Here is a 26,502-nt window from a genome sequence, read left to right on the forward strand (position 1 = left end):
TCATATTTATTAATTGGCTGTTAAAAAAATGAGTAATACATTTTTTTCATTCAATTCTATTTATTTACATTTATTTTAAATAAATAAATAAATTTCTTAGGAAAAAAATTATTATTGCAGTTAGTAAAAGCAGTCTTTACTGCACTCAATAATTCAAAGTGGTTAATTTTTGTTTTGTAGTTGAAGAAAAAGTATATTTTCAAGCGAATGAAGCCTTGTAAATATACGATAATACGATGATATGTTTGTAAAGAAAAAGAGAATTCCCTCACGCACTCCATCGATAACCATTATCAGTGAGCTGTGAGTTGAGAATTATCGTATATATTGTGTGGGCGTCGTATAATCGTTGAATTGCGTGACCATTGGTGCTTTTAGTAAGCTTTCAAGTATCAGATTCCAAAAGAAGTGAATAGATACTGTGATTTGTTGATAGAATTCGCTTGACCTAATTTTATTGCATTGCTAAATTACATTAAAGATCATCTATTTTACCGAGACGACATAATTACTACTCTTTTTATAACTAATTTAAATAATCAATTTAAATTTTCCCGCCAAATTAATCTTTTTTTGGCGCCAAATTTAAATGTAATTTTTTTCCAATGCCAAAATTGATTCTTTAGTCATCTCGACGCTTTCTTACGTTGAAATATGATTTATAAAATGGAATAAAATCTCATACAAGTGCGCTGAGTCAACAATAACGATGTCTTTTATTGTGACAAAATCGCCTTGAGGAATTTACCAATTATTAAATGACGAGTTTGCTTTTATCGGAGTTTCTATAAAATAAGGTTGAGTTTATAGCAATGAAAATCAAATAAATTTACAGTGAAATCATTGAAAAATAAAATTTAATTTAATTTCTTTTATTTTTCCTTCCATTTCCAATTCAATGAATATTAATAATTATTTTATTATTTATTACTCTATAAGAAAATATTGATCGCGGGATTATTATTTTTTTTGTTACTCATATGTACACCTGAGATTCTCTGATAAATGACAACTTCTTCTTTTTCAGTCCAATCATTTTTTATTACAATAGTTGAAATCATAATTGGGGCATAATTTATGCTGAAATTAAAGCAATTTCCGGTTTTACCCCATTTTAAAAGTGAAATAATTTATTTTTGAGATGATTAACTTGATTTCGTGTTTCTAGAGGTCAAGATGAAGAGAATGAGTGGTCAAACTTGAAAATCGGAGGACTTTTATTTTTCAACCCCAAAAAATGGCAAGTGGTACCCCTTTCCATTTTTTTCGGCCAAAAAATAAAAGTACTCCGATTTTGATGATCGAGGGCTCATTCTCCCCGTCTTGATGCGTAGAAATGCGGAATCGGGTTACAGTTTGGAAAAATTCACTTTAACACCCTCAAAAAGGGGGTAAAACTGGATACAACTTAAAAATAATCATCCCCTTGACTTTAAACCCCTATAACTCTCGAACGGATGGTCCACTAACTGTTTTTAGGGATGTTTTGGAAACCTCAGAATCTAAACTATCTAACAATACTCATAGACTTATTAAAAAAAATTAGTTTCACCCTCAAAATCGCTAAAAATTAAAAAAAGTCACACTTTTTTTTTTAAGTTTGCCAAGTATTTTGGCAATTTTAAGGGTGAAATTAATTTTCTAAACGTTTTTCATGGACATATATATTTAGCTAAGATTCTAAAGTTTCCAAATACCTCCTTATAATGATTATTACATGACTAGTATGAGAGTTATGGAGGTCCAAAATCAATGTAAGGATCAAAAAATCATCTACTCTTCAGATTTTTTTTTTTTTGTTTTAAAATTTTTCCTCTGTACTCCAAACATTTTTTAAATATTCTCTACTTCCAAAAACAAAATTTCTTTCATTTTTCCTTCCATTTCCAATTCAATGAATATTAATAATCATTTTATTATTTATCACTCTATAAGGAAATATTGATCGTGGGATTATTTTTTTTTTTCTCATATGTACACCTGAGATTCTCTAATAAATGACAAATTCTTCTTTTTCAGTCCGAAGTCATTACAAATGTCCTTGATCACAATAGTGGACGTCATAAAAGGACATGACTTCTTCCATGAGAACCGTCATTCCACTCTCTCAACTATTACCGCACTTGACTCAGAGAATTTCCTTGGTGGTTTTGCGTGACTCTCTTAATCGAATTCATTCACTTCTTCTATTTTCGTTATTATTTTTATCATTGCTAATGACTCAGCTTGCATTCTAGTCAACAAAGGGATTTATGACCACAATAGACTTCCACGTGTTCTAGGTCGTGGGAAAACATTTTTTTAATTGACTTAGAAAATAGATAATTGACTTGATAACCACCTCTCGAGAAGAAATCCAGAAATCGGAAATCGAGTCTCCTACACGATCCAATCATCATAATCTCAATAAAAAAATTACTTACTCTTCAAAATAACCGAAAACTCACTCAACTCATGTTTGAGTCCAACCCAACAATCATTTAGAGCAAATCATCCGATGAAAATGGCTTGAAAAAATATTTTCATGCTTGCTGAATATTTTTAGCATCTATATCATGCCATGAAAGGGTTGATATTAACGGAAAAAAATCATGCCAAGTTGAATTAGAATAAAAATTTATTAAAATGCCATTTTTTTCTTCAATCAATTCAAAGAATGACTGAATAAGCAAAAAAGTATTACAAATAGAGTATTTACTGTCAATGACAAAATCGCAAGCAGCTGCTCATTTACTCGCGTCTCTTCGTCCGTTGGATCCCAATTTAATTACGAGACTCGTCCCGAGCGAAGAGAAATCATAGGACAGGGGCTAACGCGGGGATCGTGGCATGACGAGAGGATATTCTAGGGATGAGGCAGAAAAAGGCCGACTGCTCGTGACGAGAATATATTCTACGCATTGGGAGGGTAAAAAAAAGCCTTGCGATAACGAGACAGACTAGCCGGATGTTTTGGAGACAGGTGTAAATAGTCAAGTTTACTGGAAGAGGGAAAGTTTTAATGAAAAATTCATTTTCAGCTACTTTTATTTTCGTATTCATATATCGAATATTTTTATTTCTCCTTTTTCGTTACTCATTTTGATGTCATTGTGGGGAACTATTGTTGCAAAAAGATTGCTATTGGAACAATGACGGATAACTATCATAGCTCAATTGTTCCAACATTTTTATTATTCATCATCAAAGTTGGTAATTTTATAAAAAAAACATCCCCCAGCTCCATTTGCTGATGTTGTGATTTATTTAATTTACTTGAATTTTATGCCGGTAGAGTAGGGTTGGCATCCGTTCGAGACATAAACTGTTGCCCAGTACTATCCCTGCGATTATTTAGTTAATAATTATAATAATTAATTTATTTAAATTATATAAAAATAAAAAAAAAATAATTTAAATAAATTAATAATAATAATAATAACAATGAGGTAATAATACACTTTCACTGTCACCTGGTTTTTCGAGCATGAAACTATCAGAAATCTTCATTTTAGCTACTTCTAATAATTTTTTTCATAAATCCGCCATAAAATGGAACATTTTGAGACGAAAATCATAAAAATCCATCGATTTTTCGATTTTTTATGCTCAAAAAACCAGATGACCGTGAAAGTGTGTAATTACCAATAATTGTGATGATGCATTGCTAAATACCTCAATAATTGTAAAATTCGTTTATGACTACTGATACATCTATTAATATGTTCTAATTACAATATGTATATATTTAAGTTGAGGCTTGATATAGAAATATATGTACTGTAAATTGTAGTGTTTTATTTTAAAACATTAAAAGTGTCTTAATATGACGTCACCCATTTTATTAACATGGTCTCCATTTTAAAACGTTTTTGAGTTTCTAAATTTCAAACTTTTTACCTTTTGTTTATGCAAAAAATTAGGTGTATTATTAAGTTATTATTATTATTATTATTATTATTATTTTTTTTTATAATGGAAGAAGGTGTCTTCTAAAATATTCTACCTTCCTGAACGCTGAGTGAATTATTACGTATTAATTGTTAGCTAAAATTAAAAAAAAATTAGGCACCCATAATGTTTAAAAAAAAAAAGGCTATTTAAAATTTTTTTGAAATGTTTTGCGAAATTTGAGTAGACATACATCCTTAGTCAAAGGATGTAATAAAGATGCAATAAAGATTCATTCAAGTTTAAAAATATTCAATAAAGAATTTTAAGCCTGCTCTATCCTGGTTTTTAACAAAATAAGCCCTCGTTTAGTCCTGCGTTTAAAAAATTTTATTCCAATAAATTATAGTTTATTTTATTTTAATAAATTATCTCATTATGGCATTTTCAAAAATGGCAACAAACAATTATTTAATCAATATAAATTACAATTGTTTTTATAAAAATTTTATGATAAATCAAAATGGTGAATTAAGAACCAAAGCAGTTATCTCAGATATTGTCATTCAATTATCTAGATAATTTCCACAGCTATCTAATGAGATACTTCATTCCAGAAGCACAAATATTTTTCCTACAGCTACAATTTTTTTTCAGTACAATGTCAATTCATTTATTCTATTAAAAAATCCAGACACCATTTTTATAATAATCTTTTACAGCACCCACACGTTGTGTGTAAATCTGTATTTTTAATTTAGCTGTAATTCATTGAAATAAAAAACAAACAAAATCCGTAGGATTCTTGAAAATATGCTTGAGGTAGCGGAGAGGTCAAGCAAAAGAGCGAAATATCGTTGAAGATGTTGCTTTGAAGATGGAAATGAGGAAAACTGTTGGAGACGCTCATTAAAAGAAACTTTAATGTCGTATGCTGCCACTTGGCAGTTGAATGTCAAGTCGATGAGGCTCTTATGCCTTTTGAACTGAGTTAAAAGAACCAACGTCATATTAAGATCACTTTTTTAATGAATTCTGTATGCGTGAATTTGCGCACATTAGATTCTCTTTTTTGCATTAGATATGAAGATGAACTTAAAATAAAAATATCATCTAGCAAATATCTAAATTTACTACTCTATTTTCGCCCTAATTTTTTTGTTTCTTTTTTTAGCTTTTTTTTTTTTTAGTTTTATGAATTTCCAGTTTAACGTCAGTCACGACTCAGCAATTTTTAGTAGCGCGAATTTTCCCCGTAAACGTAGTCGCATTTCGCATGAGGAAATGTTGAAGAGGAAGCTGAGAAAAGAGTGGAAAAAAATTGGAAAAATTTTTATTTTTTTTTATTTTTCAAAAGAAGTTAAAGGGAAGAAAAAAGTTTGACCGAACCTGCTTGACTCCCTCGTGTGCTTTTCTTTTACTCTTAAATCCAGACGAATTCAAGTTGTTCTCAAGTGTAGAGAGAGAGAGAGAGAGAGAGAGAGTTTGGCATTTTACAAAAATATTTTATATGATGCGACTTTCATTTTTTAGCAAGGATTGAAATGACTTATTTAATAAGATAGGTAAATAAATTATTAAAGTAAATAGCATTCAGGGATGTTTGAGGACGTAAACATGATTTTGTCTGAAGGACATACTGTGATTTGTTTTCAAATGAATGTTTACCTTATACTTAATTGCACGGAATGAGTATAGAATAGTCCCTGAGATCTGTATGCAACCATCTATCTGTATAATTAAAACAGTTGGTTGTTTTCGTTGAGCAGAAACTCCTCTTAGAGTTTTCAACTGATTTGGAAAACGTTTACGTCATTTCAAACATTCCATGTATATACCACCCATAACTTTACGTAAATTTCAATAAAATTTTATCTACAGAATAGAAACTGTGGTCAATTAATGCGCAATAAAATTTTATTCATCCTCCAACATGGAATACTTTGTCAAAAAATTCAATGGATCTGTGCCCACATGACGAACTTTCTAATCGAGTTTCCTTCTATTAATTCCAATGGAAATTTTTTCTAATTGTTTATAACAAATTGTAATTGTTGTAAACAATATCCAATGGTCTGAAGTTATATGTAGTGATGAGCAACAATATTTCGTCAATGTTGATCCAATTCATCATCAATAATGATCGTTCAATAGCTGGAGACTCTTTTTAATTGTTTACAACAAATTGCTATTGTTATAAACAATATGAAATAGGTGAGAGTGATGTGTGGTGATTGAGAAGAGTATTTTGTTAATACAGATCCAATCTGTCAGCAGCAGTCATCACTTGATCGGTGCCAACTATTTTTCATTGTTTATAACTCATTTCAATTGTTATAAACAATATGGAGTTGTCAAGAGTCATGTGTAGTTTGTTGACATTGACCCAATGACATATTAATATTGATCATCCAATAGGTACAAGGTATTTCTAATTCTCCATCACTCTATTTATTTTATACTTTCTTTGTTATCAAAAAAACACCTCGACCGAATTAGTTGAAACTTCTTTCGGATCTTCTTTGTTGCATCATCTTTCGAATAAAATCAGTACAAAGTCGATATCTTCATTCATCCTCGAGATTTCGTGAACGAAAAAAACCCTGACATACCCACAGACATCTTCTTGAAAACTAGTCAGAAAAAAAATTAATTAATTATTATTATTGAACACATTAGGAATATTTGAGACCAATCTATCTATCCAAATTGACTTAAAAACCTGCTCTAAAAATCCGCAATGAAATCTCCTAGAAGATCCAATCATCAAAGTCTTCGTGAAAAAATTTATTCATTCATTAAAACTTGCCAAAAACACTGAAACTATTATGTAGCAATAAATAAACTCCAATCTAATCCTGCATCTCTTAAACGTTGGTGACAAATCAAAAAATCTCCTCCATAAATACAAATACCCACCTTGAAGTATGTCTTTACAATAAATATTTGATCACTTAAACTCCAAAAAATAATTAACAAAAAACAAAAACACTTTATCAGTGAGGAATTATCGAAAACACAGGCCAAATCGTATTTTCGTTCGTGTTCACGATTCGTGTCGGGTCCATTTCCGATAGGATCACCAATTATTCGTCTGGATGGGCCCTGAAGAGCACGAGCCTGTCAATTACCTGGGCCGTGAACCAGAGAGAACCATGAGAAACGATCAGACACTTCATGTCTTGGCTTTAGCGCATGGTTTAGAGTCTCAGAGAATCATCAGACCCTTTCGTATGATTGGACTTTACAAACAGAGAGGGATATCGAGTATCATTGATGGATCTATTTGTGGTGATCTCTTGTAAGATGCCTAGACCCTCACCGTAACCAAACGACCTCTTAATCGCTCAATCAGTCATTATAAACGGTCTCCATCTCCAGTATAATTTATTTTTAAGCTTTCTAATAATCTTTTTTGAATGAATATCAACTTGTTGTATGTTAGATACGAGTCCATGAGATGCTGGAGATTATTTGAAATCCATAGAGAATCGTTCTGATTTATCTGACATTCCCTTGAGACCAACAAAACAGTTGTTGCTCTGCTCGTCTTTCGTTTATTTGAGGATTAAGCTTCGAAGAAAATATTTGTCACTTACATCAAACCGATTAACGTCGGATTAGACATCTCTAAGTGTCTACTGTGATATTTATTAGATAAAATTTCAAGAGAAAAATTTATTTCAATTATTTTTTTTTTTTTGACATGACTTGGTATTTTAATCTTCACTTCTAGTTTTTTTTTTTTTATTATTTTCATTTAATCCGATTGATAAAAATTGACTTTGTATCAATATCTAGCTTTTTTTTATTCAATTAAATATTTTAAATTTAACAGAGCTACTCTCCAACTACCTTCCAGCTATGTCCAACTATCCTAGCTGCTCCTGGTGTTGAAATTAATCACAAAATATCTCTAAATTCATTTTTTTCCCCCTAAGCCAATGTCATCAGCATTCAGAAGTGGTTGTTATAATCAACATCTAACACTTAAACCTTGAAATAAATTGAATAAGTCATCAGCACCGCCTGTGTAATGATACATCTACCAACCTAGAATGACATCTAGCCTCCAGTATGAGCAGATGATTGAACATTTATGAGCAAGAACCAAGTGGTTCTGGTATTAAGAGTTTATTGAATAAGATTCTTTTATATGAGATGCATGCTAATCGTTAAGAAGCACTCTAGCCCTTTTTATTTGCTTTAAAATGAAGAATCTCCAAGAATGATGGTATTTTATTCTGAATGATTCAAATCATTACGCAATGGTGGAACAATTACTAGGGAATGTGGAGACAATAAAATGGATAGAGAGTACGTAAAGAAGAATAGAACTAAACTAAAGCGACATGTACTTTCACGAGTGCGCATCTGACAAGCGAGAAAGAGGACGAAGAGGCGAAATAACTCTGGCACAGCAGCTGGTGCTACAGCAAGCGCTCTAAAGCGAGTACATCAAAAGTTGAGATTGCCGCCGGAAGCTGCGTCTTTACTTAGTTGAGTTCATAAAACTGTTGGTAGAAATTCACCATGAACCTTTCTTACAACTCGTAGCATCAACTTCTCTATCTATTCTTATTTACCCCTTAATTTCAACTTTGATAAGCAATAAGACTTTGGTGGATCCATTGAAAAGAGAGGAAGCTTGGCTGTAAGGTTATTTTGTTGTAATTAATTCCATCAACATCATCATCGTTATCATTATTTTAGTGTGCAGGAAACAAATGGATAAAAATATTTAAATAATTAATTATCATTTTATAGAAACATGATTGGATCTCGGAGATTCTATCATCATAAGTCATGAAAAAAGTTTGTCGAATTTTTATCTAAAGTCAAAGTTTTTCGTTGTGTCGTACAAAACGGTAAAAGAGAAAGCAAGATCAAGTATACGAGACTAGCAGTCGAACGCCAAACTTTTTTCTTGCTACCAAAGCTCTTCCAAGCTTTAACAGTTTTACTACCTATTTGCCCAGCAAAACTCAAGAGCGAACCCAACTCGCATCGACTCGATTTGCAATAATTTTCCTATTTCAACTGATTCTCTAAATTTCCTCAGAATTTTCTTCAATTTTTAAAGTAATTACTTTTCACTAACTTCTTTCTAGTCTTACTTAACTAGTTTTTTTTACTGATTTCTTCATTTTTACTAATATTATCGACTCAATCAGCTTAACGAGAAAATTACACCATTTATCAAGGATAAATAAACCTGGAAAAAATATCCTTCCAATTCTCACTCTCATACACCAGCATGCTTAAAGCATTGCTGGACTGTCATTAGTTGCATAATGTCATCATTGTCCAGGTTTTTTTAAAACATAATCATCACCACACTTTGAAACAATTGTTTAGCAATCATTGATAGCAATAAAGTTGGTGATGTTGAATCTAGAAGAACCAGTTCCTTCACAATCAGTTGGATAAAACCCTGGTCGTTGTCCTGAGCTTGAAAAATGTTGCTAAAAATAACATTGGATCCATCAAGATTAGCATCAAGTTGGCAGCTAGAATTATGGTTTATCAATTCAACTCAAGACTGGACCAGGTCAAATGCAATGCAAAACATCAGACAGTTGATTGAACGTAGCAAAGGAATCAAAGTTGTATTGAAGTTAAGAAATGATAGCTTCTGCTAGCAAGATAAGCCCAGTCTAGGAATGAAGTTAAAAATTATATTGTAAAATAATTGTATCTTTTTATCCATGTGTTGATTAACGAACGACTGAATTTGTTGTCAGCATCAGACGTCTTTCTTGATCACAAAAATCTTTGTTGTCATTTTAATCAACTTTTGTTTTATTTAAAATAAAGCTTTTCTAAGCTTAGTTCAACCTTGATTGCAATTTTTAGACTATTGATGTTGATGAATGTTGGAGATGTATTTATTGAGATGCCTCTAGCACACAATTATAGATAGATAGAAGTACATACACCTAGTTTTAGGCAAATAAATAGATAAAATAAGAAAATACCTAGATTGAGTAATATTTATTAAAACTCTAGTTTTTAAAATAAAATGATAATGAAATCTGGATCAGAACAATTGATAAAAGGTCTTGAAAGTGAACGTTTCTAGATTCGTATTTGGCTGGTAGATTTACATCCTCTATCTTTGATACCATCCTCTCTTTTACATTCTATACCTTCCCCTTCTTGCCCAATCCCTTTTCCCCCTTCGCCATCTCCATTAATCAACATAGATCACAGTGAAGCCAAAATCAAAAGCTCTCATCATCAAAGAGCAGCTAGGACATAAAGGTATCCAAATTTTTTCACGATACCGCAATTGCAATCAACGATTTGTCTAATTTTCAAGCAAATATTCTCCACAATAAATAAAACGTGAAAATAATTAAAAAATATTAATGGAAAATTCTGGTAAATAAATAAATAAAAAATGAATAACTGACAAAGCTTAGTAAATAAATTGTTGAATATGATGTAAAAGAATTGAAACTTAATGAATCAAAATATATTCGCTAATTGTTCATGCGATTGTGAAATTTTGGATTGATGAGTTTTGTTGACATAAACATGGATTGTACATTGTATGAGATTGTTAGTAGAAAATCGATGTGAAAGCAAGTTGGAGATTCGATCCATGGAATTTGCATGGTTTGTATGTGTACACATGCAGTTTGTTGCGGTACTGATTGCTGATTATTCACAGATGCTAAAATATACAAGGGTTGGTTTGGTCACTCATTCTCTGTCTCTCGTTGGAAATTCGCGTATTCATTGACTTTATCTTCAACATATTCAATATTTTATTTCTGTTTACTGTGGTGATAAAAAATATTGAAATAAATTATATTACATTTTATAACCAACCATTTTTCTCACCACCACTCACATCAATAATATTTAACCTAAAATTAATTACCATTATTGTTTTACATTAATTCAAGGTTTTTATGTTTAATTAAACAATAACAATCATTGACATCAATTTTTGGTGAATAACAATCTCAGAGTTCAAAGTTTGGCTTGACTAACCTTAAATCACCTCGAATTTTTATCGTCTAACTGTGCATTTTTTGTTTGTTTTTTTCATGTGAAAAATATCTAGAATAAATACTTTTTCAGTAAAGGGCTCATGACAAGTACATCCGCCATGACACCTCGAAATTCCCTGGAAAAATTACTCATTCTACGATTATTATTACACTTGTACGATAAATCTTTGTTTTCCGATGGGTATACCACATTTCTAAATATCCCTAGATATTTTTCACATGAAAAAAATTTTAAAAAAATGCACAGATAGATGATAAAAATTCGAGGTGATTTGAGGTTAGTAAAGCCCAGTCTTAAATCTTGCCATAATAAATGATTTTAAAAGTGGATTCTAACCTCCAAAATAGCACAGTCCATTTGCGAGACAACATTCTTCAAAGGCATTACAAAATCTTTTGATTATCTTATGAAAGAACTGCAGACATCATCAACAGCACCATAGGTGTCTGCTTCCGCATTTACGTACGGATCTTGCGACAGAATATTACGGCAGGATCTAACTCTAAACCTTGCTGTAGATTTAAGGAAGAAGCTGGCGAAAAAATTAGCAGACCATCAGCAGAAATATGAAAGGCATCATTTCTTCAGCTGATTGTTTTTATTGAGCTACAGGAATGTATGGAAGAAGTCAATACCTTTGATATTTCTGCTGAAAATCTGCTGATTTCTTTGATGCCAGTTTCTGCATCAAATCTGCTGCAAGATTAGGAGTTGGATCTTGTAATAAAATCCTGTCGGTAGATCCATGTGTAAATGCGGAAGCAGACACCTGGTACTGTTGCAGAGTCAGACATTCTATACAAAATCATTACCCAAGATTTTTAAAAGTTCTTTACTAAGGCAGTTGATCATAATTCAATTTTTTTATTGAGATGTTGAATAATTTGATCAAATTTGATGTATCAGGTGAATAATCACACTTTCACATGAAATAATTGAACAATTTTTTTATTGAAATGAATCAATTAATTTTTATTGTAATTGAATGTTATTAATATTATACATTTCCACTGACGTTCGTAAATATTTCTGTTTCAGGTGAGTAACCCAAATGATACAAAATAATCCAACAGTTTTTTTTTGGTAAGTCTGAGTGACATGAAATCGAAATTATTGGCTGGACTATATTCGTTCATTTCCACTGATAAGACTTGACATGATCAAACGTTCGTTTGTCCTGAATAAAAATGATAAAAAAAATATGTCTAATGGAGATAGAAAATAAATAAACTCACTCAATTCTTTATATTTACCATAAAAAATAAAAGGAATTATCAACAATACCAAAGAGGAACATCAACAACAAAAAAGACTAGTGGAAAAATACAGGAAGAATATTTATCAATAAGAAAGAAGTAAAGGTTGAAGGATATTTTTTTCAAGATTGGAGTGAATTACAACAGCAATGAGATTGTAATATCAAGATGGAACTTTTTCAATCTGTTAATAAAGAAGGGAATCAAACAAGAATGCACACGTGGATGAATTCAGTTCGTACTAGGGGTGTGCTGGAGGATTGAGATAGAGAGAATAGAATAGGACAGTGGCAGTACTGGCAGCTCGACACATGCATTATTCAAGTTGGGCAACCCTAACTCACGCAAGACGCATCCTACCTTCAATTCACCCTACTACTAACACAGTAGTTTATCCCTTGTGTCTTTCTACACTGAGAATTGTAAGCAGTGGTACTGGTGTGTACCACGACTCTCAGCCCACAAATCAACCCACTCTCACAATCTTTCTCACCCTCGTTGCTAAACTAGTAAACTGGTGATTTGCTCGGCTCAATGCCAGAAATATTCACCACTTTTAGGGGAATTTTGATTCCAAAGGGTCATTGTCCAGGCTTTTTTCTTTAAATATCATCATCATTACACTTTGAAATCATTTTTTAGCAATCATTGATTGCATTAATGTTGATGGTGTTGAACCTAGAGGAACCAGTTCCTTCATCATCACTTAGATCATTGGAATGCTATCAGTTGTAAACAATCCGAAAAATGATCAATTCCTTCTAATTGGAATCCAAGATGATAACCAGAGTTAAAGACGACCAAGAGAAGGAGAAATGCCTGTTGTGATGTCTAGGAAATGAGAAATTGTTTGAAGAATGAATTTTTTTAGAAAATTAGAATAATCATGATATTTTAAACTGAATTTTAGCAATCATTGATTGCATAAAAGTTGGTGGTATTGGATTAGAAAATGTCTTTAAAACCCTAGAAGAACCAGTTCCTTCACAATCAGTTGGATGATTGGAGTGTTATCAGTTAGATAGGTCTGCAGGATCGAGTTGGATGAAGCAAGAATAGAAGAAAGCAGACAGACGGTGAAGAGAGAGAGAGAGAGTGGTGTTGCTAGAGAGGTCTGAGGGATGGAAATAGTATCGAATAAAACCTTTTTAGGTCGTGTGTGTAAAGATGGATAGCTAGAGAACGATGGAATACGGAAGAGAGCTTGGGTGTGACGTGCACTTTTCCAAATGTGTCTCGTCCGTCGACAACTCCACGATGCTTCTATCGATAAGACGATCCTTAGCTATCTTCTCCCAAGAAAAATATTTTTACTGATATTTTAGTGGCCTTTTTTTTTCGAAGAGTGAATCGTTATTGGTGATGGAAAGAATTGAATATAAATAATGAAAATTGGGAAGAGCTTTTTTTTCATTTAAGTTCAATATTTCTGGAGATGACGATCACCAATGTATAATAATAGTTTTAAAAAGTAAAAGAGACAATCTAGATAGTGATAAAAAAATTATAAAAAAATAAATTCTCAGCTCTTCGACAAGTTTTCTGCAATCGGTTCGTTTGATACGTTCTTTTCCCTACGACCCCTACAATTCTCTTCTTCCCATCAGTCTGGACTAAATTCGAAGACGTTTCTAAAGTTGAGATACCCTCGTCTCAACTGCTAGAGGGTTAAAACTTTTCGCATAGGGGAAGCAGAAACACGGAGAGAAATGGAAAGACAAAAAGAGATGGGGAGAAAAATGAAAAGGAAAAAGACTCTAGAACTTGCGAAAACTCTAATGTTTATTGGCGCTTGCTACAAACCAACTCCTTTCTACGTTGCTTCTTTTTTTTATATATATATATATATATATATATATATATATTTATTTCACATCGATTATAGATTTTTTTCTTCTTATCTTTTGTATACTTTTATCAATAAAACTCAGACTTGATCCAATAAATTTCATGTTATTGCTAAATAAAATTAATCGAGAATCAAAGATTAAATATTTCTTGGTGAAAAGCTGATGTTTCATCAATGGAGTAATTTAAAATGCTATTACTTCTATAATTTTCTCATTTTAAAAGAATAATCAAAGAAAAATTCCTTTTTCAATTTTTTTTCTGCTAAAAATGGATCTGGGTACATTTTTTTACCTACAAGACAAACTTATGATTATTATTTTTTTAAATTATCTATAAACAATTAAATATTTTTATAAACAATATGCCATTGTTGTATTATATGAAGTCATTAAGTAAGTAGAAGGGTGGGAATAGAGATCTACATTTGCGGGGTGAAGAAAATAATTGTGACTACCAGTACATTTGGCATTACATGGTAGCCATTTTCAAAATATTTGATATTTTTTTGTCAATAACTTTGTCATTAGTCCGAAAATGATATGGTTTTTTTCCATAATAACGTTTATGAATTTTATTCTTTTACTTCAATAGTTTTTTAAAAGTCAATCTTTGGTGAATCACTATAAAAAATGTGATAATATAAAGGCTACTGTTGGTTTCCCCATCAGCGTAATGCTAAAAGGAATCAAATATTTCAAAAAGTAGTAAAGTAATCTTTTATTAATCAGCGGAAATTCAATTCGTGCATAGTAAATTTAATTATGAGAAAAAATTCGACTCTTCATCTTTGATTTTAAAGGTTGATCATATCAATCTTTAGCACCAATATTTAATAAATATTTTTCATCACCTAAGTATCAAAAAGTGGATCTTGTGAGCTTTAAAATAAGCTTGGATTGATTTAGATTCGATTATTTTTCGCTAAAATACAGCTTTTGAAAAAGCCACTTGGAGACTTTGTGCTATTTTCCTACTAGTTCTCCAATTCCAACTCTGGTGTATGTATAAAGAAGATCATTCCGAAATCCAACCATCCAATTAAGTATATCCCTAGTCCAGTCTCCCGAATGCTGCTTTGCCATATCATCGAAGCCAAGATGATCAGCCTTTGTGGGATTGAAGAAGGATCATGGCCACCCTCAGCTTCTCCTTGGTAATCCTTAATTGGTTCTCGCGATTCGTTCGATCCATTAATCGTGACAGTCGGACTCTGATCATCTCCATTCTAACCAGCAGGCTAAAGTGAGACAGAGAATCTCCAGTAACTCGGTCGTTGTTAGAACGCGGCATCTGATAAACCAGCATGGCGTTACTTGGACTGACATAATCGGATGTATCAGGTGTGACTTGGCCACACCAAATGTGTCTGGAAGATGATGAGACACGATTGGATTTCATTCTACTGCATATCTTGACATTGAAATTTTTCTTCTCATTCTTGTTTACTTCTTGATCTTTGGATACAATTCACTCCATTAAAACTCATTGGATTTCTTCTTCTTCATTTTTTCCAATGATGATTAAAATTAGACAAGATGAAAAGTCACGATTGCAGCTTGGTGTTGATGTCCAATGAGAGATTGATGATCCACCTTTTGATCAATATAATAGAATTCAGAATTAAATTAAGAATTTTTATTTTTCTTGTTGATTAATTTCAAACACTGATTATTTTTTTTTTTTCTTCTTTTATTATTATTTTCTAGAATAAATTCTCCATTTTAAAGGCGAGGAATTTTATTTTTCTGTTGATGACACGAATAATATTTAAAGATTTTATTGCTACGTACACTTACGTCGAACGGTGACGTCTTCTTCACATGAAAATTTTATCACTCCATGGTATGATACGTATTGGCATCAACGATACGAAGGAAAAAAAAAAGAGAATAGAATAAAAAGCAATTTTTATTTCTTTTTTGATTATATAATTCCTTCATTGATGCATTTGGATCAACAGCTAATAAAAATAGCTAGGAATCCTATCATATTCAGCCAAGACTTTATTCAATCATCCATCAAATATCATCATCTAAAGCAAACACATTAAAATCAATTATGAAATAATTTTTGAACAATAATTGCAAAGTCTGAACTGTCAAAGTTGATCTAGAAGAGGCAGTGATTGATCAGAATCTAATTAAAACCTCAATAAGACTAGGATATCAATAAGGAATAGCAAAAAGTATCTCCAACCCTACATGATGATACTACTCCAAAAGAAGCTTTTTGTACCACTACGTTCAATAAAATGTGAATATCTAATAAGGAACAAATGTAGTGGGAATAAGGGAAGGTATCACCCAGGCGAAATGTAGAAGAGATCGTAAAATTGTAAGAAAAAGGGATGAATCGAAGGCTTAAACGAAAAAGAAACAGAAGGAGAGAGGTATAGCCAAAACTACGTTGGATGAAAAAAGAGGAAAAAACGAAAGTAAGAGCTTCAACTCATGCTCGATATCTTGGCAATGGCGCAATAGAGGGTAAAAAGGAAAAAGGGATAGAATGAGACAGAGGAGGTAAACGAGATGAAAGATAGGACGCAGGTCTTGAAAAGAAGAGACTGATCCATGGAGTTAGACGTGGGTGATATAACCATTGGTAGATGAAGAGTAGAAGAGGAAGCCACCAGCGGATATGCGGACTTGCAAATTGAAGGCAAGAGGGATGATTTCCACTGACTTGAAAGGAACGTATAAGGGACGATGGTATTCTTTATTGCTTTATTTTTTTTTGCTCTACTTTTTAATTTTGTATTATTTTATATATTTTTCCTGTTGGTTTTACATAATTGAACAAAGATTGATGGGTTTTTTTTGTTCTTTTTAGGTCAAGAAAAACGATAAAAAAAATGGAAGAGATAGAGAGATATAGAAAAAGGAATGGTTGAGTTTTCAGAAAATTCCAATTTATTCGTCAATTTTATCTTCATCTTCTTCTACTTGTATTTCTTTCACTACGACATTTCAATGCCGAAATAATTCAAGAGTATTAATTCAAGACAATCTATTCTCAAAGCTTAATAAAATCATATACCCCTCTTTCGAGATCAAAAACTTCATTTTCAAAGTGAGATGATCTTCAATATTCATCTTTTATTAAAATTAATTCATTTTCTTGTGAGATGTAAGAGACTTTACCTTTTTAGAAAAATCTAGTTTCTTTTTTTTTTAATCCAAAAATTAAATATTAATTAATTATTTTAAATATTAATTGTTAATTAATACATAACCTACATATTGTTTGATTGATAATATCAATGTTCGAAATGTTTTTCAATTTATTATTTATAGAAAATCTAGTTCTGAAAAATGTTTTATTGATCTCTGGATACTTTTAGTTTTTTTTTTTTAATAAAAATTTTTCAATAATGCAATCACAGTGTCTTTTTTTTTTTATATTAGTTTTTATTAAACTGATAGTTGATTGTGAGACCACCTGAAAAAAAAACGCATAAATATTTTTGCATTTTGGATTAAAAAAATACTAAATAAATTATTAAAGTAAAGAGAGAGAGAGAGAGAGTTTATTTTTTCGATAATATAAATATTTTTTTTCGACACTAGTGCTTTGTAATATTTTCAGAATTTTCAATTACTCGCTGACAGAAATGCAGTATGATATTGAGAAGAAAAAAAATAATTGAAATCATGATAGTCGAGAATTGGGTTTATAATAAAATTTATTATTAAATTTGTTGTAAATTTGAAATGTTTGATAATCTGATAGAGTTTCAGGTAAAAAAGATCCTCTTGGTGTACATCAAAATTCTATTTAATCCAATAATCAGTAGTAAATATAAAATTATTGATCTCTTTATTTCATTTTTTAAATCATTCTAAATTATATGCACACATATTGTATTTAATTGCACACCTTGCAAAGTAGGGTCTTTAACAATACTTCCGCTTACATGATTATTCATACTTTATATTCACAATATTACAACCTTTGCTCTATTCCATTGCACACTCCCACTCTTACCCCCTGATCTGTTCCTGCTTTTTTTCGATATCTCTAAAGTACGAAGACATTTGTTTATCAATTTCCTCTTCATTTCCAATTATATCAATACGTGTAAATGTTTTTAAATTGTCATTTATATTAATTATTGTTATAATAACTTACCAGATATTCCAATTAATCAGCAGCATTGGATCCAATATTTTTAGTTTGCTAATTTTTTATTTAATTTAAACGAAAGATGCTTCCACTGTCTGACTAAAGTGACTAGTTACTCCAAACATCAATAAAAAATCTAGAATGATGTGTATTTAATCATTACCTTCCAGAAGAGAAAGAACAATTAGATAAAACAACACTTACCAAGATCATCAGACATTTAATATGTCAAAATTGCTAACCTCTTCGTGATTCATAGTTATAGAATCTACGGTGAGAGCATTTTATTGCAGTTAATAAAGTTTGTTGATAGCTAGCAAATCATATGTCCAAATATGTCGAAATAAATGTCTGCTACCGTGCAATATATAACATTATTTCAATGAATAGTTTAGCATCAGTTAATTATTCATCATTTTTTTAATCCTTCACAAAATACCTTCAATTATTATTAATGATTCATCAATTTTATATTTTACATTGTGATAAAAAATCATTTGGAAATGTTTTGATAGGGTTTCTTCAAAAAATAACCTCTCCATGGAATATCAGTGAGCCGATTAAACTGAAATCTGATAGCCATGGGGTAGCAATACATACGTTTTAACTCACTTTTAACCCTTTTAATGCTAAAAATAGTAATGCAATTAAAAAATAATATCAAAGTACAGTTATCTTAAATTCAATAGAAGAAACTAACCTCAAACAACAGCAACAATAAACTCAAGAATATATAAAACATCTCAGTGCAATTTGATAAACCGATATTTTCTGTTCATTCTCTTAGCATCATTCCAACAGTGAACCTTTACAGTTTTGCTGGTAATCCTCTTCTCCTCTTGCCCCTTTTCTAGTGACGGAGTCGCGTCGTTAGGCCAGACTATATCTCGAGAGGGGTTGCAGAGAGTGCCGATTTAGGGGGATGAAGAGGTGTAAGGGAGGTTTTGTATATATAGTGGACTAGAGTGATAGACGACAGAGTAAAACATTGCGGGTGTTTGTGTATCTGTGACGTAAACGCGACGGCGCGAAGTTGGCCCCCTGCGAGCCCGCGCATGCGCAATACGAGTCGACCGTTGACTTGGGTCGAACGAGGACCGAATCGTAGCTCAACTCAGTGCACTGTCGCCTCTCGTATTATCCGCATATTCACCGAACATTTTCTATCCATTGGAATGTTACCTAGAATTTCATTTCATTTTATTTCGAGGAAATAAATAATAATACACGATTTTTCCATCTCAACATAACCTTACTATTATTATTGTCAAACATTCCGCGTCTCGTGTTATCAGATAACATTTATTTTGGCGGGAATTCCGTAAGTGCCGGGTGCTGAAATATATTTGATTAATAAAATAATCAAAATACTTAATGAGCTTGTTATTTGTAATTAAGTGTTAGTGACGTTTTAATTAATTATAAATATTTCATTTTAGATGGTAATTAAGATAGTTAAGTGTTTTATGTACTTATTAATGGTTTAAATAATCCATTTATTGAATATATTAATAATAATATATTAAATTAAAATTAATCCACTTGAGGATTAAAGAGGGAAATGGTGATTTAAGTGTTGTGTTTATGGTGATTTTTTTCCTGTGAAATGATAAAAATTTTTCAAAATAGTCCGGATCAATGTACCAAGCAGGTGAGTACTTTTGATTGATACTTTGATTATTGGTGGAGATTTGAGATGAATTATTTGAGTTTTTAAGGTTAATGTTTGATTGTTTCACTGTTAAATTGTTGTAATTTTCCGTAAGGTCAGTTGTTAAATTACCGTCTCTCGTGCGCGGACCCGCCCCAAATTCTTCTTTCTTCTTCTAACTTCACTATCTTGTCTTGTCCTTTTTTTTTTTTTTTAAGTCTTTACTCACTCCCCGTCGCGCCCTCTCAATTTCGGCCGTCATTACGAGACATCCGTCATTGGGGAAAGCATTTTGACGGGACGTTATAGAGGTGTAATTATTAATTAGGAGTTTAAATACAAGTGATTAATCAATCATAATATTTTGAATGCATACCTACTAAATAATCATTCATTCTCTTGTTCAATTAATTAACCGTTTTTTTTTTTATTTTTTTAAATATTTATCTTCATTTATTAAATATTTTTATAGATTAAAAAAAATTTATCACTCGAGATTTAATTATTACTCCATTTTTTAAGTCATTTATTTTAATTTTTTTTAATTAAGATAAATTATTGGTAACAATTTTTATGTTGACTTGGTTATGTTTCGGAATTTTTCTGATAATTACTTCCGGGTTTTCTTGCTTTTTGTCGATAAAAAATTTCCCTTGTAATTTCTGTGTATTTTAATTTGTCTTAATAATTATTAAATATATTTTAAGCAAAATGACGTTAATTAATTAATTAATTATTGATTAAATTATTGAGTTATTATTGTTATATTTATGAAGACGATAAGAAGATGTAAAATAGATATTTCCTATTGGAAAATAAATTTTTCTTGAGAATTTAAAAGCTAGGGAATGTAAATAGAAATGAAAGTAAAAAGTTTAACAAACTTTTATTGTTTGATTGAGTCTGAATAGAGAGTCTGAATGCAGAGCTAACCTTTTTGTCAATGTTCGATCCCAATATGTACTTCATGGACGTTTGCTTGGGTCCGTTTGAGTTCCAATCTGAGCTTGCGAATCGATAAGGCTTTGCCCGGACGAGAAAGAGGAAGAGAAGTGAAGTAGGAGGTGGAGGTACTCCAAAAAATATGAATGGAAAATAAAACTCTGAAAAGAAAAAGATAGAAAACTCAATCCTACATTTTACGGAAAAATGTTTTTCAGCTTTCCAATATTCAACTATGAGCAATCCAAGAAATTACATCTTTTATAAATATTTTTAAAATATTTCATTTCAATCATTAAATCATAAATATTAGCTTATTTATTTAAATTATTTTTTTAATAACTTTTCGGTCATATTTCCGGTTATTAAAAAATACTTTATTACCAATATTCAGAATCGGAAATGTCTCGCTCTATGAGATACCAATACTTATTTATTTCTACCATTATTAGTTTGCTAGCACAATAAATTTATAAATACAGGGATCTCTTAAAAAAAAAATATTTCTCTTTCTCTCATATTGGTTTTTATGAATTTTTTTCATACGCTTGCAGTTATCTGAAAATACTTGAATACTAGTGTTAGAAATCGGAAATTTCCTGCTCTATACACAATTATCTATTTATCTCAATTATAATAAAAAAATCGATATTTTTTTTATAACAATGTAAATATCAGAATAAATCATTCTATAGAATACAGCACCATTTATAACTAGTAATAAACATGTAGTTACGTTGGATACCGTAATTATTCAAATATAATTAAAGTTAAATTAATTTTCTCCAATGAAATTAAAACTAAACTGCGGGGGGAAAAAATAAGTAAAATCAGTTGGTAATTTTTTGAGGAATAAAAAAATCGTTTATTTTTGTTTAACTTGGATTAAAGGACATTGAGCTTACCCTCACGGTTAGCTTGACACTTTCACCCTCTTCTACTTCCTCTACACTTTTCTCTTCTTCACATCGAGACCACCCCCGTTGTCATTCTCATTCTTTTTACACCCCACATGGTGAGGCATGTGTCATTATTTTCGCGCTGCAACTATTTCTGTAGCAGTCGCTTGCGGCACGTGCTAGCTAGTATACAAACGTGTGCAGATTGCACGAGCATCATACAAACGTCTTTTAGAATATCCTTCTTCCTTTTTTTTTTTTTTATGATTCACATCACTGTAGTAAGAGTAAAAAAACCAAGGGTCACATAAAGATACGCTTTACATTTGTTTTCATTAAAATACCGTCGCCAGTTGTCATTTACTCTCGAGTAAACTATAACGACATTATGAGCTTTCAAACGTTATCTTGAAGGATGCTGCACGTGGCTTTGTTTTAATCATTTTGCTCTAGAATTATTGAGTTAATTTTAGCTTACAGTGATTTTATTTCCCTTAGATTATTATTTTATAATTAATTCATCCATTTTATTTCAATTATTTCTAAACAATAAAAATTTTTAATCCATTTTTTAATAACTTTTGTTTAAATACATGTTGAAAAATTTATTTACAACAAATTGGAGCGAAATGATTGAACAATAAAGATGTTTAGTGATGATGCATACAAAAAAAAAAAAAAACACAAGTTTGAATTTTAGAAAAAATTTGGTATAATTAAATAAAAATTAAACTTTAAAAAGAAATATTATGATTTTATAGAAATTATTACGAAAATTTACTATTTTAGATTGTAATTATTTGGATGTCACAGTTTTTATTAAATACATATTAAAAATTATTCTCTGCATTGAATTAATCACACCGCAAATCCCAGGATTTCACAAATGTGTTAAAATAACACGCGTAAAGTGTATTCAATGTAAAATGCCCATTAACAAACTATGCATGATTTGTAGACACTTTTTACACGTTTCGTAGTGTGTGAAAAATCTATAGTTTGTTTATGACATTTAACATTGAAGAGGTTTAGCGTTTTAAAAGTGTCTACAACTTGGATTTACAGTGCACTTATAAACTATAATATTATTGAAAAGATATAATTAATTTTAGCGAATCATAACAATAGAAATACTCCTTAAGAGATTGTCAATATAAACATATCTAGTAAACTAAGCCATGCTTTTAGTTTTATAAATTATAAAAAGCAGTTACGAAAAAAATGATATTTTGCAGACAAGTTCAACAAATCCGTGTTAATTTAATGCATTAATTCCGTCATTTTAATATCTACTTTGTAAACATATAAAATATGGATTTAAAAAATTAATGTTCACTCAATCGTAATTTTTCGAAAAAGCTCCGAAATTTTTAATAAAAATTCAAACTGTTTCCAGATTACTAAAAGCCTGCTAATTTTTATTTAATTTCCATTAATTATAACATAAATATTAAATTCGTTTTTTTCCCCCGTGAATAGAATATTTATTGAAACATTATAAAGGTTTTCAATGATGAAAATAATTATTTAAGTAATCTAAGCAGTAGTTAAATTTTCGATAATAAAAACTCTTGTTTGGATTGAAGTTCCGGGAAGTCAATCCTCACTACAGTTCAAAAATTCCAAGAACCAAAGCCACTCATAGCCTAGCTGTCGATGTGACAACTGTTTCTTTGAAGAAGCTAATAAATCGTTTTTATGAATTTTTCTAGACATATGAAGTTGGTCAATAATCGAGATATATCGAAAAAGAGAGTGACTTTCTTCTCATTGGTTAAAAAAATTACAAATTATCCAATCATCAGTGCTCATTTTAGTTGCGCAATATCGTCAGTGAAGTTCTAACAATACGTAAGTCATTTTTTGGCGGTTTTAACATTTTGATACCACTCGTTAAAGATTGGCCGCACGCTTCGTTACGACCAATCAGAAAGGAGATAGCTAGCCAATACTTTTCCCAAATAATGGAGCTAACTAAAATTTTACGCAGTTATTTTGCTCTCCTGTAAAATAGACTTTTTTTGACTTACGCACTGTTAGAACTTCACTGACGATATATTTAAGTAAATAAGTGTATCGAGTGACCAATAAAATCACAAAAAATATAATCATTCAAATACAATTATGATTGAAATAAAAACTATAAATACTCAGCTGGAAATCGTTGTTTGATTCCAAGCTCTACAAACAAGTACTGATGGCAACGAGAACCTATTAAACCATCAATAAAATCCTTCAGAAGGAAAAATAAAAAAAAAAAAGTAAAATGAAAAATAAAACAAGATTTATTCAATAAATTTATTTTTCTTTGTCTATTAATTTAAATCACAGTCAGAAGAGACGCGCGGTTCTTTGAACATGAGTAAAAGGCAAGTGGTCGTTTGGTCCACCAATCAATGGTACTTGATGTCCTGGGCAATGCTAGTGACTACGAGGAACAATCGTCTTTACTCTCCCGTACCGCCTATTAAAATACTTAATTCAAAGGGTCGTCGACCACAGTAGTTCTCTTCGATATCGCAGTGAAGCATGCAAACGTCCAACGAACGAGTCATCTATTACTTTCCTCTTCTTTGTCTTCTTTAAAATCCCCCCTCTCTCTTTTTCTCTCTCTCTTTGTCTTGGCAACTATCTTGTTTCCATTTCCATATTTATTCCAGTCGCGTTCATCTCTTCTGCAAGTTATTTACACGCATGCCAGTCATCGACTTTGCTCATTCGTACATACGTCCTTTCGCTGTAATTCGCTGTGAATGCGTCTCTGTTTCTATTTAGAAAAATATCAATCGTATTTGTTTTTTTTTTTTATATTTTTTTATATTTTTTTTTATGAAGTATTAAGTAGAGAATTATTGATAATCACTTCATTGTATGATATTTCATCAAAGACATTGACTAATTGGTTTATTTATTTATTCATTAATTGATGGATGGTTTTGTCTGCTAATTATGTTGATTGGTTCATTCAAACTATTCCAGGGAATTAATTTAGTTCAAATGGTTTAGTGATTAGAGTTGGGATTTTATGTTTGCTGTCATTTTAATTAGATTGGAAAATATTATTACTGATTATCTAAAAAAGAAAAAAAAAAGATTTTTTTTTAAATTTAATTAATTTTTTGCATGTTTTTTTTTTGAAATTGGATATAGTTTTCGATTAGAAGACACCTCTGATTTGGACCAATTTATTTTTACATGTTTACCTTGATGAGTAATGAGAAATAGTTATATGATATCCATAAATTACTCTCACATTATTATTAACAGTGTTGTACAAAAATTAACGCAGTTATTACTGTATATGAAAAATGTGTTACAGTGAACATACCTACATATATAATCTTGAGTCGAAATATAACACCTAAATTTATTCTTTTTATAGTATTCCCTTCTTTTCTATCCTAGATTCAACCTTTTTATCCTGATATTATTCTGTTTCATTTTTTGAGTAGATAAAAATGAGGATGATAAAGCCTAATTTTAACCTTCTAACCCTGATACTATTCTAGTCCTTCTGAAGTAGGTAAAAATTAGGATATAGACAGAATAGCCTGATTTCAATCTCATTAATTGATCTGCTTATATCTAGAAGTACTTATGGAAATAGTTGGAATAAGGTTACGATTCATATAATGGATTAATTTTCCAAAAATTATGTTTATTAAAAATTGAATTGTTTTAAATGATTTGTTACAACCTAATAATGAATTAAATGAAACTGCTCTTTCAAATATGAACATGGTCAATATTATAATAACTCCCATTGCAGTCATACTTTTTTTAATAATACATATGATGTTAATGCTGATGGACAGCCCAATTAGAATTGAAATAAAATAAATAATTATGAATAATAATGTTTTTATTAAAATAAAATTCGTCGAATCTCAAATAAAATTAGATTGAAACCAGGAAAAGTATGAAATAAAAGTAGGATGAAGCTAAGGTAAAAGAAAAATAGAATTAGGATGAAGATAGGATAAAATTAGTATGAGTTTAGGATAAAATTGACAAATTTTCGTTCTATGGAAACGCTGATTTGTTACGCATTCCGACTTTAACTAGGATTTGTTCATCTTAAGTTAAACCTTAAGAAAGGATAGTCTTAGGATAAAAAAAATGTTCTATTGAGACTCAGTAAGTGTTTAATGTTAAACCCTGTAAACAAACTATAGATTTTAACACACTTCGAAGTGTATTAAAAATAACTATGAGCCTCTATAGTTTGTTTATATTCCATTTAATATTAAACACACTGAAAATGTGTTATTTTAATACACTCCGGATTTCCAGTGTATTTAAAAAATATTACTTATTCAACCGGTACTATGTAGTTTAAAGAAAAATCGGATTGTTTCAATATTTAAACTAAAAATATAATTCAACAATAAATCATAGTTGAAGCAAACATGAATTAATCCTTGTATAATATTTTATTCAGAAGAATTCATAATCGAGTATAACGCGTATTACATGTCTTATAATATATTAACGAGCTTCAGTTTTCAATTTATATCCACACGAGAAGCTTTTATCGATTTCGTGCAATGAACTTTAGGATTTAAACTGCCTTATAATTTTTCAAACAAATTTATTTCTTTTTTTTTTCTTTCTTCCTTCTTATTCCCTCTCTCATCATTGCCTATCTCTGTTCTAATTTCAATACGATTGTCATATTTTTTTTTAACATGCGGCTGTGTACTATCGTCTCTTCCTCACTCTTGTCATTCCTCTATATAAAACTCTCTTCCAAAAACATTGAATTCGCCATTCAGTATTGATCGTACCTCACGCACACAAACCAACAACGAGCCCGAAATTTTTAATGCAATAGCAATGATGTAGAGAAGGTACGTGTGTTGCCAGAATGCCAGTTAGATAATCAATT

General features: G+C 30.6%; 1 protein-coding gene across 7 annotated transcripts in view; it reads left to right on the forward strand.

Moving 5' to 3' along the window:
- Ten-m (teneurin transmembrane protein Ten-m) overlaps positions 1-26,502 on the forward strand; it is a 272,219-nt gene that overhangs the window by 156,133 nt on the left and 89,584 nt on the right. The window contains exon 1 of one of the 7 annotated variants that reach the window (XM_035090694.1): positions 19,255-19,773. The exons of the other annotated variants lie outside the window; for them this stretch is intronic. Coding sequence (XP_034946585.1) covers positions 19,761-19,773 — 13 coding nt within the window. The 5' untranslated portion in view covers positions 19,255-19,760. Of the gene's footprint in view, positions 1-19,254; positions 19,774-26,502 lie in introns of those variants that run through there. 7 annotated transcript variants of the gene reach the window in all.

This window comes from Chelonus insularis, unplaced genomic scaffold, assembly GCF_013357705.1.
Source record: "Chelonus insularis isolate UGA/USDA-ARS -01 unplaced genomic scaffold, ASM1335770v1 contig_85_pilon, whole genome shotgun sequence".
Taxonomy (NCBI): Eukaryota; Metazoa; Arthropoda; class Insecta; order Hymenoptera; family Braconidae; genus Chelonus; species Chelonus insularis.